The sequence below is a fragment of the Sinocyclocheilus anshuiensis genome, unplaced genomic scaffold (genome assembly GCF_001515605.1).
Source record: "Sinocyclocheilus anshuiensis isolate Anshui unplaced genomic scaffold, SAMN03320099.WGS_v1.1 scaffold572, whole genome shotgun sequence".
Lineage (NCBI taxonomy): Eukaryota > Metazoa > Chordata > Actinopteri > Cypriniformes > Cyprinidae > Sinocyclocheilus > Sinocyclocheilus anshuiensis.
Window position 1 is genome coordinate 2,207,183 of NW_015555778.1, and position 18,603 is coordinate 2,225,785.

Sequence of the window (18,603 nt, forward strand, 5' to 3'; positions counted from 1 at the left end):
ATATATATATTAAAATAATTAATTAAAGGATCTGCACCAATTAAAATCTGTTTTCACATATTTTTATATTTTTCACAAGCCCTTTCTGAGTGTGTTTTCCACACCAGGCCTTACTGGCATTGGCTGTTCACTGGCATGACTCATTGGGTGGCATACCAGTCCTGTTCCAGAAGCCCTAACAGAGCCAGAGCAGAGATTTAAACAGGGAATGGAGATCCAGACTGACAGCTCTGCCAGGCCCAGCAGAAAGACCCAGGCCACTTTTTCACCATTAGGAATAAACAGATAAGAAAGATCTTTGCTGCTAGATCCATATTACACAGTCCAGGATGAAGGATCCCACATTAGGCACTTGCTATCTAATCACAGCTGGACTGAAAAACAGAGCCAGAAGACACATATCTACTTCTATTTTCTACTCCTTTCATAAAAGTGTCTCCTTTTATATAAAACAGGTGAATGCAGCTCTACACCGCACTGATGTGATTGGTTTACCTCAGAATGGTCTCCTCAAGACCTCTGGTTTTGGCCTCATCTTCCCGCAACTGTTTTGTGGTCTCGTCTTCATCCGGTCCTGCAGAGGGCGCACCGTCCAGCAGCCATCTTTCCCTCAGTGCCTTTGACTGCAAGAAAATACAAATTTTCTGTAAGCAAGGAATACTGAAATTGCCTCCTGCATTTGCCAAAATGTGTAATATTCAACAGAATATACTCTGAGGACACTGTATCCCATAATGCACTTGACTTCTGCTTCAACCTTTTGTTAAAGGGATAGTTCACTCAAAAATGAAAATTCTGACATCATTTACTCACCCTCAAGTTGTTCCAAACATGTTTGAATGGAAAAAAATACTATGGAAGTCCACGGGTGTCATCAACTGTTTGTTTGCCCACATTTTTCAAAATATCTACTTTTGTGTTAAAGGGGTCCTATTATGCTTTTTCACTTTTTTAATTTTAGTCAGTGTGTAGTGTGTATGTTTGGGCATAAAAAAGATCTAGAAAGTTACAAATCTCAAAGTCCTGGAGTAATGATGCTGAAAATTCAGCTTTTGCATCACAGGAATACATTACATTTAAAATATAATTATAAATAAAATATATTAAAAATAAAATAATAAAATATATTAATAAAATATATTCAATTTAAACTGTAATAATATTTCACATACTACTTTTTAACTGTATTTATTAATCAAATAAATGCAGCCTGGGTGAGCATAAGAGACATTATTTAAAGATATTAAAAAGTGTTAATTATTCCAAACTTTTGGCCGGTAGTGTATATATTCCATAATGCAATGTGCAATGCAATGCAACAGCTTTAGACTGTAACAGTGGAGAACCATTGCCTCACGCAATGTCCTGTATGCAAGTCTTGATTGGTTTAGAGAAGAAAAATCACATTTTGGGAAAACTGAAGGATTTAGTGACTTAGATTTAGAAAGTGATGAAAATGATAGAAAATATCCATGGCAAAGAAAACTAAAATCTGAAGATAAAAGTGACTCATGCATCAGAACAATGATGCTAGTGACGCTCGTCCCACACGAGTTTCAATTCTGTTATCGCCTGCCATTGTGGAGATCTCCTATGAGAGAAGAGATCTTTACTAACCAAATAGTGCACAGTGCTTGTCTGAAATATTCAGATAATTGGCACTAAAATCTAAGTGTTGAGCTGGCACTATAGCTGTCTTGGCACCAAACCAGGCACTGCTCTGATTTACTCTCTGAAACTTATCTTACCCTCTTCCTCTGTCTCTCAGAGCTAGATGTTTGCTTATTGGTAGCATTAAACTACCATTCACTTTCATTCACCATTCATTTTGCCATTCACAAATCGCATAAGATGTGTGCATATGCATAGGCTACCCTGTACCAGCCCATTACCAGCAGCCATTAAAAGTCCACAGCTGAGTACAGTCACTCGAAAACTTCAGGATGGATGAATATATTCTGGGCGGGACATGATGGTGCTGCACAAACCTTTTACAGTAACTCATACAAAACAAACCCAAGAACACTTTACTTGAGCTTTTTGCTGATTTTAGTACACTGCAGTACTTCATGTTGATTATTTCATTGCAATATATGGATATTTGACAGGCAGTCCAAAAAAATTAATAAAACATCAACCATAGAAAAGGATGGAAGTGAGTTGTATGATTTGGTGGCTGTCCAGCCCCTAAAGGCTCTTGGCATTTACTGCACAATGCACCACAGGCCTCGGACATTCCTGCCTCTCCCGGCTGTTACTGATCAAACCACTGAAGATGGCTATCTTCTTCCTTTAATAACATTCTTTATGTGCTAATACAACATTATATATTTTGATACATGCATACCAGTTCATGAATACCAGTTCTGTTTTCTCTAGGCTAGTTTCAGGACTTAACAATGAGGATTTTTGTGATGAGCCCGTCAGGCCAGTAGTTCAGATTTGTTCTTGCACTGGTAATATTTTTACTGGAGCTTTTTATTTTAAAGAATTTTATTTCCAGCAAAAAGTTTTATACATGTCAGAAAAAAATATATAGATAGATATTTTTACTTTAAATATTGTTTAATTGTCTTATTTATATTTTCCATTAATAAAATGCTCGTTCATAAATTCTATATTTTTTTTTACAATAAGCAAAGGATAACCAAAAATAATTAATTTAAATATTTATTTTAATTAACTTTCTGTGTATATTATATGCATACAAACAGACACACACACACACACACACACACACACACTCGTTTAGTTTAGCTTGAAGTACTAAAATAACCAAATCTAAAAAAAAGTATAATAACCTATTATACTTATTAATAGGTAATAGATTATACTTAATATAACCTAATATCATAAATAAAAGAAAATTTTACAATAAAATCTGTGTTAGCCAGCTACATAATATTACTTCGGTAAACAAATATTTATGATCAAATTATGTATGATATAGTAAATGTAACTGGTCTATATATAAAACAATCAAATCACTAAAAGTTATTCAAACATATTATAAATGACATATCATTCTTGTCATCTCTCTTTTATTCTGCACCTCACATCTTTTGTTTCTTTGTTTTTTTTGTTTTCATTTTTGCCTGAGCTGCCACCTCCCACTCCCTAGAGACCTACTGTAGGAGAGCATATACTGACCACACACACACACACAGACACACACACACACACGTCTGTACTGAATCGATGCAATCAAAAGTACAGAACAAAGCGCACAGGCTCTCATGTGCTTCCAGTGGCTGAGCCATTGTTTTCCAAAGTAAAATGAATCCAGCTTTTTACGCAACAGCTTAAAACAAAGACTTTTGTCGGCCTGTAAGAGTTCAATACTCTCTATGTGTCATGTGACCTGTGTTAACCCATCCCGCTAATCAAACCACACCAATCCATTCCGCATCATTAACATCCTGTACTGATCATCCCGGGACGTCAGACATCCTTTAATCAGTCTGGACTGACTGATGAGCCAATCAAAACAAGGGAAACTTTGGAGCCAAAATACTGACAAAGAATGAGTACGATACCTTCTATACTTCATACAGACACATAGGCTTCAGCACGACTTGGCCAGAGGCCAAAAAATGCACAGCTTCGGAACTCAAGTTGGAATTGTTCTATATTCGGGCAGAACACTATGGTCCTTATCTTAGATTGACAAAAGCCTGCTCATATATCAGAGAGCATGTGTTTTCAGAGGCCCCTCCATACTTTAGCGACCTGCGGCCCACTATTCACTGGCCATTCATCTCTCTCTCTTTCTCTCCCTCTGCATTTTGCTGACTCTGAATGGGAGCACCATAGAAACTGCTAATGAGGAGCGTTTTTGGATCTTATCTCTGGCCAGCACAGCAAAGTCTCTCAGCCACAGCTGATCGAAAGTTGTGAAGCCTTAAAAACACACACACACACACAAAAAAAAACACAGCCAACTTGCACAAAGCAGGACTGACAATAATGATTAAAAATGTTTAGCAAATGAATTACAAAATACAAAAAAATTCGAAATAAATCACAATTAATCATATATTCGTCTCTGCAGCCTCCAAATGAAGACAATGCAAAGACATTACATTATTATTGCAGGTGAAAATCATTGAAAAAGCATCAATTTTACATTAAAGTTTTTCCGTTTGTCTCAGATAGATTAACAAGATACAGTTTGGTATTGGGTCATAATGTAGTCCAGATTTGAACCTGTGTTGTTGTTGTTAAAAAAAATTAAACAATGAATTAAGAAGTAAATGTCAAAAGCCATGATTGATATTACTTTCAGGTTATTTGACCATGAAAATGGACAGAGTTATTTGAGTATTATTTATATACTGTTTATATAGTATATAAATAGTATATGTAAGGGATAACGCATTGCTAGCTGTGCATTAAATGAATTTAATGCTCGACGTGGAGGCAAAGAACCACCCGACACAAAGCGGAGGGTGGTTGCCTCCGCGGAGTGCATTAAAATTGTTTAATGTACAGCTAGCCATGCATTATCCTGCTTATACCATGGTCATTTAACAGCATTGACAAGTTAAAGCTGTTAATGATGTTTGCAGCGCAATATTTGACCGGAAGGGTAAACATTATGTCAGTTACAGCTTGTTAGCTCTAGAATTCTGCCCGCTTCAAATCAGACACAGAGATGAAATCTGTGAATAAGATCACATTTATGTGAATGAATGAATTATAACATTTATTTGAATTAAAAGAGAGAGAGAGAGAGAGAGAGAGAGAGAGAGAGAGAGAGACATAATTTGCACATGTGAATTACCTGCGTGAGGCTGCGTCTGTGTGTCTCTCTTTACAAACAATGAAGCAGTGAGTTTGGTTACTTCAAAAACACTGATTTTACCTCCTCATTGCTGAGGAATTTAATGTAGCAATCCAATATCTAAGCTATATTTCCAGGGAATACGAAATTTGGTAAATGCCATAGGGCAACCAGGTATATGCATACAAAAAATGTGCATACTACACACAGTATACTGTACATATTGCACACTATAGATGTAGTATGAGTAGGAAGGTAGCCTGTTATTCCAAACATATCCAGAGACATTAAAATGTCTATTCTAAACTACAGCATAAACAGAAATGGGAAAAAAGACCTCCAACAGTTTGCAATCATGTACACCTGACCTGAAGGCCACAGAGACAATACACCATATATTTAGCAGAATGAAGCATTTCCCTCTTCACACAAACAGGATGTCTCATCACCCCCCATGGCAGATTCTCCTTCCTGCGCCTGACAGGGTGTTCTTGGCCCAGACTGCACCAAATCAGTGTGGTCTGGTCAACTGATATTCAGAGGCCTTGACGACCCCTGGCATAATTCATACATAATAGGGACTAGTGAAATAGTGAAATATTATGGAAGAACATTTCCACCAAAAACTACTTTGTTAAATCATAATTATGACATAAACATTTAAAATAATGAGATAAAAAGTCAAAATCTTGCAATACTAACTCATAATTATGACATAAAAAGTTGAAATTATGACATAATAGTCATAATTGTGAGATAAAAAGTTTGATGACAGGCATAATTATGAGATAAAAAGCCACAATTAGATTACAAATTGAAATTCTGAAGTTTCAAATTTTGACTTTTTATCTCATAATTTTGAGTTATGTCATAACTTTTATGTCATAATTATGACTTAGTGTCTCATAATTATGACTTTTTATCTTTTTTAACTGTTTTAATTGGTCATAATTTTGACTTTTTATCTCGTAATTATGACTTAGGATCTCATTATTTCAAATGTTTAAAGGGGTCATGATGCTATTTTCAAAGCTCATTATTTTGTGTATTGGGTGTAATAGAATATACTAGCATGCTTTAATGTTCAAAAAATTCATTTTTTTTCACGTACTGTTCATTATTGCAAATCCTCTATGCACAGTCTTTCTAAAATGCGTCGATTTCTACAAAGCCCCTACTTCGAAAAGTGCTGTGTGCTCCGATTGGCCAGCTGATCCAGTGTGTTGTGATTGGCCGAACATCTCAAGCATGTGTCAGAAATGTAACTCCCCTTACCATAATCATGAGCTTTAGCTTCCAAAGTCATTATAAGAACCGTTAAAGGGATAGTTCACCCAAAAATGAAAAACCCCATTATTTACTCACCCTCAAGCCATCCTAGGTGTATATGACTTTCTTATTTCAGACAAATCCAATCGGAGTGATATTAAAAAATGTCCTGGCTCTTCCAAGCTTTATAATGGCAGTGAATGGGTGTTTTTTTCAATAGTCCAAAAGAAGTCCAATAAAGCGCATCCATCCATCATAAAAAGTGCTCCACACGGCTAAAACTTTATAAAATGTAATCTCTAACTTCCGCTAACTGTTTTGATTTGTAAAGAAAAATGTCGGAGGATTTCAATATAAGCCAAGAGGAGACTGGTTTTCCTTTGCTAAAGTAAGGAAACTTTGCTTCCTTTGCTCTTGTAAACAAACGTTGGTTCTCGCGAGACTAGCATATTCTCACCGGACCTTACGCTACGGCTACGTCATTTGCCGGAATGAACGCGCGTACAACAGTTAGCGGAAGCTAGAGATTACATTTTATAAAGTTTTAAATATGGATATTTTTCTTACAAAAACGCATTGATTCGCTACAGGAGGCCTTTATTCATCCCGGAGCCATGTGGAGCACTTTTTATGATGGATAGATGCGCTTTATTGGACTTCTTTATTGGGCTTCTTTATTGGACTTCTTCTCAGATGTCAGTTTACCAGTTTACCTTGAGGTGCTGAAGCTGCCGTCGGTCATCCTCTAGTTGTCTTTTCTTATTCTCAATTTCTGTCTGTCTTTTCCTCTTTTCCTGTGAATAAAGATATTATTAAGATTAACACCCATCCAAAACATCAAGGTTAACACACATCCAAAGCACTAGCATGATCTAGTGCACTAAACGCATGCAAACACAAACAACCGTACTGTTTTTCTGTACCACTCAGTGATTGTGCTGTTCTTCAACATTGGTTCTGTGAAAACAGTGTTTCTTTTAGTGTTGAAATTTGGCTAAAAAGATTTTCTGAGGGGTTACGTATTTTGTTGAAACCTACTCCATTATCTCAGACCAAAGCATGTATGATAACGAGTGTTAACAATCTTCATATGAGAGAGAAAATGAGCTAAGAACAATGTGTTCATCAGTCAGTGAGGCCAAGATCCCAGCCAGCAGGGAGGGCATGTGTGATTGTGTGTGTGTGAGGGCTAAAAAGATGAATAGATTAACAGACTGAACTGGGTGTGTTACAGCCCTCTTTTTTATCTTGGTAAGAAAAGGCCACAAAACAGGACAATATTTCCCATTTGTCAGTGGTGTTTACTATAGCTGTCAGTTAGAAAGGGCTTTTTTTTCCTTTTTTATATATATATTTTTAGATTAGGCTGCACAATTAATTAAAATAGAATCAAAATGGCTTATTAAACTGAAAAGGGCTATAATTTAATTAAATGAAGATTGCATGTATTGTTTTGTTAGTGTACCTACAACATACAGTGATTTTGTGGACAGAAGATGACAACATTTCCCCAGATTAAAAAATAAATAAATATATAAATATATATAAAAAAAATAATATATATATATATATATATATATATATATATACTAATTTGAACATTTGCACATAAATTAATGCTTAATTGAAATATAATGGTACTGGACCATTCCTTAAGAGTATTTTAGACATGGGCAGACAAATCAGCCATTTTCAAGATGTAAAAATCTCTGACCCAGTTTCAGATTTGTGAAATGGGTTCAGTAGGTGGGTTTATTAGGACCGCCAGGGGAACATGTGGTGTGAGAATCTGACTTACTGCAATAGCCTGGAGCCGCTCCTGCTGTGAGACTGATTCTGACATCCTGAAAGAGAGAGAATATATCAGGCACAATGGTGGCAAACAGAGGAAAGATTTGCTTCCTGCTCTGGCATCTGGACTCTTTTAGCTATTTCGGAGAAATCTGAGGACTGAGTATAAAATGACAAAGTTGCTGGCTTCACGTTGGTGTATCGTATATATGAGATGATAATACCCCCACAACACACCACCACAATGTTGTAATTACCAGTGGGAAATTTTCCCAGAGCCCTGACTTTGAAGCGTTAATTAGGAATCATGATGGAAGCTTATTGTTATTTGTCATTCAAAAATTTAAAAAACTGAAATCACATTAATATCACATTATAATTATGACGGAGCATCACATTTTTAATTATGATATTTAATTATGATATATGTGTGTGATTATTATAAAAGATAGATAGATAGATAGATAGATAGATAGATAATAAGATGCAGGTTAAAATGATGCTTTCCCACAAAGCAAGAAGGGAAGTTTGAGAAACGAGTCTGAGATTTGATTCATGCTGAGTTTGATTGAGCAAGAGAAGAAAATATTCCGCTTTGGAGGGAAATTGCAAAAATTCCTCGTAAGGTTTGTGCAACTGATTCCAAGAAGAGCAGAAAATGGCTGAAGAACCATGTTAACGTTGACCTCATCCTCTGTGGCTCAAGCAGGAGACACAAACGCCAGCATGAAGTTCTCCCAAATGACAAATTAAGTCTGTTTTCCGATCAGGAACATCCTCGTTCAACTCATTCCCTCATTTCTTGTCCACACACACACATTTCCTTGTTCATATGCAAAGGGCCCGGCCCAAAAGGTCTTCCAGACTGTAAGATGGACCCCTGCTGACGGCCCCATCTGCTGAAGGATACAGCTGTGGCATGTCTGCCCCTATACAAAGCATTTGAAAGCTGAGGTGAGATGCCGTCAGGGAAAAGAAGAATGTGAAGGCTGTTCTCCGACCCGCCGCACTTACATTCGTGACACAGCAGCTAAGAGCACAGTCTGACACTGACAGTGCACAACACTGAACCTGATGCACTATACACCACCTCTAAGTGATTAAACAAACGTCCTTAAGGAAGGAAATATGACTGTTTGAATGATGTTTAAAGCTGATATTGCAAAGCCGAAATCACATGGACTATAGAATCTGCCCTATGCTTTTTCTCTGAACTGTATTTGCTCTGTATAGCGAATCTCAGATATCCAAACCATCATTATATGATTAGAAACACAATTTTCATCTAGCAAGTGATAAAACAGGTTGAAAAATCCCATCGTTTTTATGTGTGCATGCGATTTCAGACGCAAGAGCGTGTGTCTGTCAGGTCTCCTTGACTTGTCTGCATGGATCAGAGATGCTCACTCAGCCGAATTCACCTACATCCAGACAGACTGACACACAGTACAAAACACTGCAGTCCTCCAGCCACCCCATAACACACTCCAGCATTAACCAAACAAGTAAACAGATCAATATGCACACAAATATTTAATGGTCTTCTTGATTTTAAAATCTTGAAATTATAGCCTTTAATGAAATCCTTCACCAATCATACTCACAAAACTAACAAATACCCATTACATTCGCTGAAGTTACGTGCACTCCAAGCAAACTAGTTGTATTGTGTCATGCCAATTCATTGTCAAATTTCTGACCAATTTGAGATGATAATTACATTATTCATAGTACAGCGAATAAAATATATTCAGAATGTGAGCAAAGAACATTTACATTATCAAAGAACATTATTTAAACATTTAAATATATATATATATATATATATATATAGTTCTGGCATGAAACTCTAGATGGCACAGTCCGATAACTCTAACTCAATCTGACCTAATGACATCATCACATGGCACAGCTGATTGGTTCTCTCCTGTATTGGTAGCCAATGAGCTTGCTGCTCAACATTCAAATATATGACTAGTGCTTGCCGCAGCAGTTGCAGCTTGCTTCAGAAACCCTCCACCTTCCCCAGCTCCACCTGTATAGATCTGCTATGAGGTGATTCATGTACGCTATATGGGGGTTATTTCATGTATGTTATATTTGCAGCAGCAATATTTCTTACATGCTCACAGCAGCATGTTGTGGATGTATTGGCAGTAGCAAGTCTCGGTACTTGTTATGCCGCAGCAGCAGTAGCAGCGTAGCAGATCTATTCCGCCAAGACCAAATACATTAACATTGTCATGTACATTACCATGCCAATCTCTCTAAGAGTTGTCATGAAAGAAATATAGTTATTTCACTTTAATGCATAGAAAAGAACCTATACATTGCCATTAAAGTAAAATGACTTAACCTAAATATAGGAGCCTGTTAAAAATGCTAATTTTATAAGAAAATTTCAGACGGCACTTAGAGGCTTTTTCATCTGAACTCTTCATATATATATGACCAGTCTTAAAGAAAAAAATTAGATGACTAGATTGTTAGACTGGTCTAAACCTTTTATGCAACAGCCCCTTCACTTTGTTGTTTATGATGAGAGAATTTACGAGAGTCCGGCGTTTCAGCGATGACTAATCTGAGCGCCTCTGATTGGCTGTTGCATTCATAAACGCAACAGAATTGTGTGATTATATATCGTGTGGTTATATATGCATAATGCTGTAAAAAAAAACGAATTAAAAGAAATATAACGCAACATGAGCCCATCTAAATTTAATGCAATCGACACTTTTAATTTCAGTTTTACTTTAATAGCGACAGCCGTAGTAAATTTAATTGTGCAGGAGCGTTTTTGTCCAATTTGATGACATTTTTGGCCCTTTATTATTAAATAAAAATTACTAAAAAACAAATTAAAAAAATTACTATTGTAATATGTAACTATAAAAAATACATTATTTAATAATATAATATAATTATATTAATAATAATTGTATTTTACATTATGATTACGATTTGATAATCATATTAAGTCATATCGCAATTTCGTTTTAATTTTGATTAATTGTGCAGCCCTAATACTGATATAGCTACCCATATTAGTGGACTCTTAGTCACATTTCTTACAAAGTAAACACAGTGTCAATGTGAAATTTGAATAGGAGAAGCAGTAGCGTCACAAACAGAAAAAAAAGCTTCACAAAATGAAACCGTTCCTGAGCTCAGTGAGAGTCTGCCGCAGTGCTGGGTTCAGTGTTAGTAGGTCAGCATTGTCAGGCATAAAATGACATAAACTTCCACCTTTTTCACTCTTTTTAAAAATCTATATACAGCTGCAGATTCTATGCAGTGGAGGCTCAGTCATCTGCAAAATGAGGGTCATATGTCTGGCTAATTTTCCTCCCGTCACATGCTTATCAGCCACAGCTAGCACAAACAACAGCTTGATCTCAGAGCGGGTCCAGTCAGCGCAACCCATACACCAGCCATTTAGATTTCCTTTACTAGCTTAACGCTTCAATAGCTGTCAACAGCACTTCCAAGTTGTCTTGTAATGTTATATAAGAGCCAGTGATGGGGAAGCTATGAAAAGTACTAAGCTACTAAGTCAAGTTGCTCTTTTCAGTGTCACTATAAGCAAAGTAGTTAAGAAAATTGACAGTACTGATCAATTTAAAATATATAACTTCACTTCATTTTAATTTAATAATTTTTACTTTCAAATAACTGGTGTGATTTTTAGTGTCAGTTAGTGTAGTGTTGGTAAGATTTTTAAAAATGTTTTTAAAAGAAGTGTCGTATGTTCACCAAGGCTGCATTTATTTGATCAAAAATACAGTAAAAACAGCAATATTGTGAAATATTATTACAATTTAAAATACGTTTTTTATTGTAATATATTTTCTAATGAACTAATCGTTTAAAGTCATGTATTCGGCTCTCAATCGAGTGCATTTTGAAAATGTTTATTAAGGGTGCAAAAAGTCAAACAAAAATGTGAAAAGAAGTCAATATTTGACTTTTTCAGGCAGCATTTTGTGTGTACGGTTCTACCTTCAATTTTGGTTTTCAACATAGCATTTAAAAATACAACAACCGTTCTTTTTCAGTTTTTTCGTCATGGTTAGAAAAACGAAAAATGAATGGACGTATGGACCCCTGAAGCAGGTTGCCTCACATCTTGAGATCACACGAACAGCTGAATAAAGTTTTTCTCAGAAACCCCCGCTATCCAGGACATGATAAATTAATCTTGGCTGATGGTGAATAGAGTATTTTCACATTTAAAATAGCAAGGTGTGTGTTGCTGCATCAGCATTGCTCCAAATCAACCAGCAAAACACTAAGTAACAGGTTCAGACCATATAAATCCACAAATGTTTCCACATCTGCATTTTATTCTCTTGGCTGCAATAATATGTTGATTCTGAAAGGATTGGGGCCATAAAAGGACATCATTGTTTCCTCGGGTATTTCAGGTTATCTCGGGTTTTTCTTAGATGCTAAATTAATGACATATTTCACAAATTGTTCCTGTGGCTCAGTGGTAGAGCATTGCGTTAGCAGCTCAAAAGGTCGTGGGTTCGATTCCCAGGGAACACACATACTGGTAAAAAAATGTATAGCCTGAATGCACTGTAAGTTGCTTTGGATAAAAGTATCTGCTAAATGCTTAAAAAATGCTTAAAAAAAAAATTAAGGTGGTTTTGACACGAACCACTTGTTCGAAAACAGTCTAGAGAGAAGAAGGAATTCAAGGCATCTCTCTCACCCTAAAGAAATCACATCAGACATGCTAGAGAACTAAAACAGATGTTTTTCCGCTCAATGAAGCAGCACCTCATCTTGGCCAACATGGTCTGAATACATTCTTCTAACAGTTTCAGCAGTTAGATCATTTCATGTCTCTCAGCTGAGTTCAGGGATGTTTCGAGGTCGTGTGGATGAACAAACGTTCTCCTGCAGTGAAAAAAGCATGAGGCACAAAGAGCATCTTTGAGACCCCATGACTGCGGGAGTGTCCCACAAACATAGAGACAGTAAGAGGACTATTCAAGACAGATTTTCACCAAAGCACTAATTTGTGGTCTACTTGGAAAATGTATCCAAATCCCATTATTAGGAAACAGTGTCAGTTGTGCTTGAAAATTGTAGCTTTTTTATTATTTATTAATATTTTTGTATTATTCATTACCATTTCATTTTAAGATGTTACTGAAATTACCAAAGAAATTAAATTACCAAGAACTAGCTTTATATATACACTGCCATTCAAAAGCTTGGGAACAGTAAGATTTAAATGTTTTTTTTTTAAAGAAGTCTCTTCTGCTCATCAAGGCTGCATTTATTTGATCAGAAATACAGAAAAAAACATTAATATTGTGAAATATGATTGCAATTTAAAATAATGGTTTTCTATTTTAATATACTTTAAAATATAATTTATTCCTGTGAGTTAAAGCTGAATTTTCATCAGTCATTACTCCAGTCTTCAGTGTCACATGATCCTTCAGAAATCATTCTTAAATGCTGATTTAATATCAATATTGGAAGCAGTTTTGCTGCTTAATATTTTTTTGGAACCTGTGACTTTTTTCAGGATTCTTTGATTAATAAAAAGTTAAAAAGAACAGCTTTTATTCAAAATAGAAATCTAAATAGAAACACAAAATAGAAATGTGTTCAGTTTTAATTTCATGTTAAGTTTTAGTAATTTTGTTATGTGCTTTTATTGTGCATTTTGTTATTTATTTTTTATTTTAGTTTTAATAACTTTAGTACTTCAACTTATTTTATTTCAGTTAGTTGCCAGGGCAACATTTCCAATTTTCATTTAAGTTTACATATAAGCTTTAATGTAATATTTACACTTTATTTTATTTTATTTCAGCTTTATCTTATTTAATGAAAATCATTTTAATATATTTAGTTTTAGTTAACAATAACTTCAACTGCAATCACTGTTTTTGGTTACCTTGCAAACTACTAATAATTAATTATTGTTACTAATCCTAAATGCTACAATACATTATTTCAACCCTGTTAATGTAATTCAGAAATGAATAATTTCTTATTATTTTGTAATTATAATTTATTATAATTAGAAAAGATAACAAAATTCTCTGTAATTTCTTATACTTTTTAATTTTTTTTTTTTTTTGAGGTTAAACTTTACAGGGTTAAAGATGAAATTACAAAAATGACTAATAATGGACTTAAATATCATTGCATATTTTTATACTTTCAATTAAAAAATTACAACTAAGTTCATTTAATTATAAAAGTAAAAATGAATGGGGAAATGGATGACATAATTTTCTAAGAATGACCCAAGGACCTGAAAGTTAATATCAACCAAAAAAATGAATGTAATACAAATGTTCAATCAAACTGAACAATACAAATGAAGTCAGTCTGCATCCCAGCAGTAGAATCTGCCCAATGAGCCATGCTCCTATAATGACCCTACAAAACTAATAACCATAACCATAAAACACACTTAAATGTCAAGGGTAACTACTTCAATGCCCAGACATTATTGGTTTAACCTTTTTTAATTTATTCCCACAGATTTGTCACGTCTGCTGTCTAAAGATTTCCAAAGAGAATTCATCCTATCATTGCCAAAGAAATTACATGCTTAGCCTGAACTCAGACTCTATAGACCGACTCTGATTTATAGTATAATTTTAAGCCATGTGCAGGGCTGCTCATGCCTTCGGGCTTATCACAGCACAGTAATCATGTCTGGTTATAGGGTCACAGACACAGCTGAGCTGTGGTAGATGAGAGGCCAGATTCTGCTACTCTATGAATCCAGAGACCAAACAGTAAATGTGTCTGGGTGTTTTGCACTGAAATTAAAGTGAATGCTCACCCAAAAATGAAAATTCTGTCATTGTTTACTCACACTCTTGTTGTTCCAAACCTGTATGACTGACTTTATTCTGTGGAACACAAAACAAGATATTGTGAAGAATGTCAGTAACCTGGTCCAATTGCTGGTCCCTATTGACTTCCATAGTTTGGAAAATGGCTGTTTGGTTGCCAACATTCTTCAAAATATCTTCTTTTGTGTTCAACAGAGGAAAGAAACTCATGCCGGTTTGGTATAATCTGTCATGAGTAAATGACAGAATTTAGATTTTTGGGTGAACTCTTCCTTCAAGGATGGAATACACGACACAACTTTTGCGCAGATTTTTGACGACGCTAGTTGCTATACTGAAATCAACACTGTTCTGTCCAGGGAAACAGGCACGTCCCTGTGGATTTCTTTGTGAACTGTTCAATGAATTGAACTGAAAGAACATTGTCTAATTTATACAACCCCCATATTGTCAGTAAAGGGTGTCGGCCATGACAGATAAATGTGATAACACCAAGCTCCTTTCACACTGATAGTGAATTACAGCGCGAAGAGAATAACAAAATGGACAGGAAGTGAGAGGCAAATGATATATAAGTTTTGAAGCATGGTGGGAAGGGTTTCCCTTTCCCTTGCTTTTTTAACTCGCTTCAGTTCTTGCTCAGTCTTCTTCGTCTTCCATCTTTGAGGAACCCTGACCAAGCAGTTTCAGGCCTGTTCATTAGGACTCAGCTCAGACATGGAGTCTGATGAATCCTTTGAAGCTTCCCAGCATTCCTCAGCACATGTGGCAGAAATCAGCACTTCACAAGGATGACAGTGGGGAAATGGTACGCATGCTGAGTTTCAAAGCGACATCAACAGGAACTGACGTGCCCATCAACCTTCTCATTGTAGCCTGAGGTTAATAACACTCCGTTTATTGAAAGAGAAAAGAGCAGCTTTAAGGCCCCGATATACTTCAAACAAAATTGAAGAACGAATGAAATGACGTCATTTCGAACAAAATCAGGCCGAAACGAAGTTCGTTTTGGCAGTTCGAAACAGTTCACCAAAGCGAACTTTTTGGGGGAGTTCGTTTTGCCTCCTAAAGCTCCTTTGAGCTACCATTGGTCCATGGCGATTACGCAGTCGGTGGGTGTGTTCTGGAACTCCGCATTCTTTGACGTGCGATTTTTTTTTTATCCCTGGTTCGTTTCTCATTCCACGGAGGCCAGAGAACACATCTTCGTCACTATCTTGCGGGCTGTGCACGGTCCAATCTTGAATGTTTCAGCCACACTTTGTTGCGTAGCCCCACAAGCTAGTACTCGGAGTGTCAACCCTTACCAAAAAAGTAGTATACTTCAAGTTTATTTTATTAAGTATACTTAGGTAAATTTCAAGTATATTTTTAAGTATACTCTATGTAGTAAGTATACAAATATCAGAGTACTAGTAGTTAAAAAGTAGACTGAAAGTATACTTTCCTATTTTAGTTTAAAAGAAGTTTACTAATAGCACACTTGAATAAACTTATTTTTCATAAGGGAAGGCCAGTCTCTCCGTAGTGGAAATCTGTGTCCTGTGCGTTTTTGCATGTTTCACATATAGCGATACCCTTTTCAAGAGATCGTCAAACCACGCGGCGCACATTCTGAAGTATGAAAAATGCACTTCCTCATCTGTGCTCCGCATTTGCTGAATAAAAAGGGCAAACTCGCCATCATTCTTTCTGTTTTCGTTAAGTGGACGCACATACCATCTGCGTCGCTTGTTCTTGTTCTTGTTCTTTTTCTTTGCCATTGAATAGATCAATGCTACTGCCAGATGTTTACGAAACTGTTCTTCTCTAACAGCCGCCATCTTTGTTGTGTTTAGGGGGTACATGCGGGCGGTGTGACACATGTTTACAACCCCGCCTCCTGCAGCGCGGGGGTGTCGGAATGTTCGAAAACAGTATACCGTTGCTTAGCCTTTTAGAACTTCTTTTTGCCCTCAAACAAAGAACGAAAAAGAACTTCGTTTGAAGTATATCGGGGCCTTTAGCATTCTCAAATTTCACCAGAACTGCATTGGTCATAAAAATGCAATGTGCAGTACCCAAAATACACAATAGGTTTATCCATACAATTACCACCACATTTTTGTCAGCTAAAAGCAGCTCAGATCATATTTCAGGGAAGATATTTTCATTGTGCCAATAAAACAGCGCCTAATTTCATCCTCCCCTTCATGGAGTGGTCATTTATGGGGTTTTGGACAGACCCCTGTGAGTCGCTAATGGAGAGGCATGTGTCATCCGATATGGGCAGAGCCTTTCATTCAGATTCCAGGAGCAACTGTCAGTCCACCCCTCATCTCTCTCCCTCTCTCTGGTGGAGTACATTAGAGTAATTAAGTCTGCCGGCAGTTGTCTCTGCTCCTCTAGCTAAAGTCCGGTCATGATGTATGTATCCTCTCAGTTTCACAGAGGGAAACAGGATTTTCAGTTCATGGATTATTAGCACGCTGCATGCATACAGAAATCAGTCCGACGGAAATCTTTATTCAAAGCTGATCGACATTTGAAGCTGACACTGGGGGAAAAAAAGAGATTTTGAAGTGAATAAATTTAAATCTCTACTGATTATCACTGCTTAAAGTCTGCATGAAATGGAAATTCTCCATTTCTGTTTTCTAAATGCATCTTAAAGGTGACATATCATGAAAATCTGACTTTTCCAGGTTTTAAGTGCTATAATCAGGTCCCCAGTGCATCTACCAACCAAGGAAACATGAAAAAGATTAACCCAGTAACTTTGTTTTGGTAAGCCTTTTTCTGCAAGCGTCTGAGAAAGCGAGCGCGTCAGATTTCGCTCACTTGGTGACGTGGCAAAGGGATCTCATTATAATATTACCGCCCCTTAATCTGTAAATTTACAACCACGGCGCCATTATTGTGGTGAATAAGAACTTAGTTTAGTACTCACATGCTGTGACAGCCGCTTTCGGTCCGTGTGCTTCGGATGTGTGATCTCAGAAAACCATATATCAGATGTTTAAACTCATATGGTTTAAAACGCATGATTTCAGCGCGATAAACATGATAAAAAGAACCAAAACAGATGTTTTTTAGCAGGTACGAGCTGTAATGGCGCAGCTCTATTCTAGAAAAGGGGGTGGGGAGCAGCAGCTCATTTGCATTTAAAGAGACCGGCCCGAAAAACAGCGTGCTTCTGCTTCCACTCAAAATAGGCATTTTCAAAATGATATAATAAATGATCTGTGGAGTATTTTGAGCTGAAATTTCACAGACACATTCTGGGGACACCAGAGACTTATATTACATATTGTAAAAAGGGGCATAATATGTCTCCTTTAATGCTCTTATTGTGAACAACTCATCCATGCATGTTTTATTTAAAAAATATATTTTGACCTTGTCATAATCAAAACAACTTCTCTCTGGTGATGTATGCCAGATTTCTCTAATCATGTAGTCTGCTTAAACCCTGCCCCTTTCTTACAATCGCCAGCAAGCGTACATTTATTTCTGCCTCCATCCAATCAACAACTGATGAACAGAACCAAGAACTGCCCTACTTTTTTTCTACATTATTAATAATCAATTTCACTCAGATGTATGTCACAATAGAGAAATGATCTGCCGCTACTTCCGTTGCATCATGACTTTAAGCCATCATTCGTCTTTCTCTCGAGTGTAATGCATTACACAAGGACCAACTTGCAAAGTTCAATTCAATCTACAATATACTGAAATGTTGCAATTAACTAGTTGTATTGCTGAAAGAAAGTACCAGGCGCAGCAAAAGAAGTCAGAGAAACAGAGAGATGCATCAGAGAAAAAAAGACCCACCACAATTCAGTATGAAAATTAACGCAAGACCACTGTAGTATGTAAATCATCAATAACCTAATCACTTTTTAGTTTAACTTATACTTGCAAGCACTGTGAAAATATAAA

At 36.3% G+C, this 18,603-nt stretch overlaps 1 protein-coding gene across 3 annotated transcripts in view; it reads right to left on the reverse strand.

Moving 5' to 3' along the window:
• The window catches only part of LOC107674557 (paralemmin-1-like), a 34,606-nt gene that overhangs the window by 12,774 nt on the left and 3,229 nt on the right, over positions 1-18,603 (reverse strand). For all 3 annotated transcript variants that reach the window (XM_016468562.1, XM_016468561.1, XM_016468560.1), the window contains exons 2-4: positions 7,851-7,896; positions 6,766-6,846; positions 496-623 (exon numbers count right to left, since the gene is read on the reverse strand). In XM_016468562.1, the coding sequence (XP_016324048.1) occupies positions 496-623; positions 6,766-6,846; positions 7,851-7,895 (254 nt within the window). In that variant the 5' untranslated portion in view covers position 7,896. The remainder of the gene's footprint in view (positions 1-495; positions 624-6,765; positions 6,847-7,850; positions 7,897-18,603) is intronic.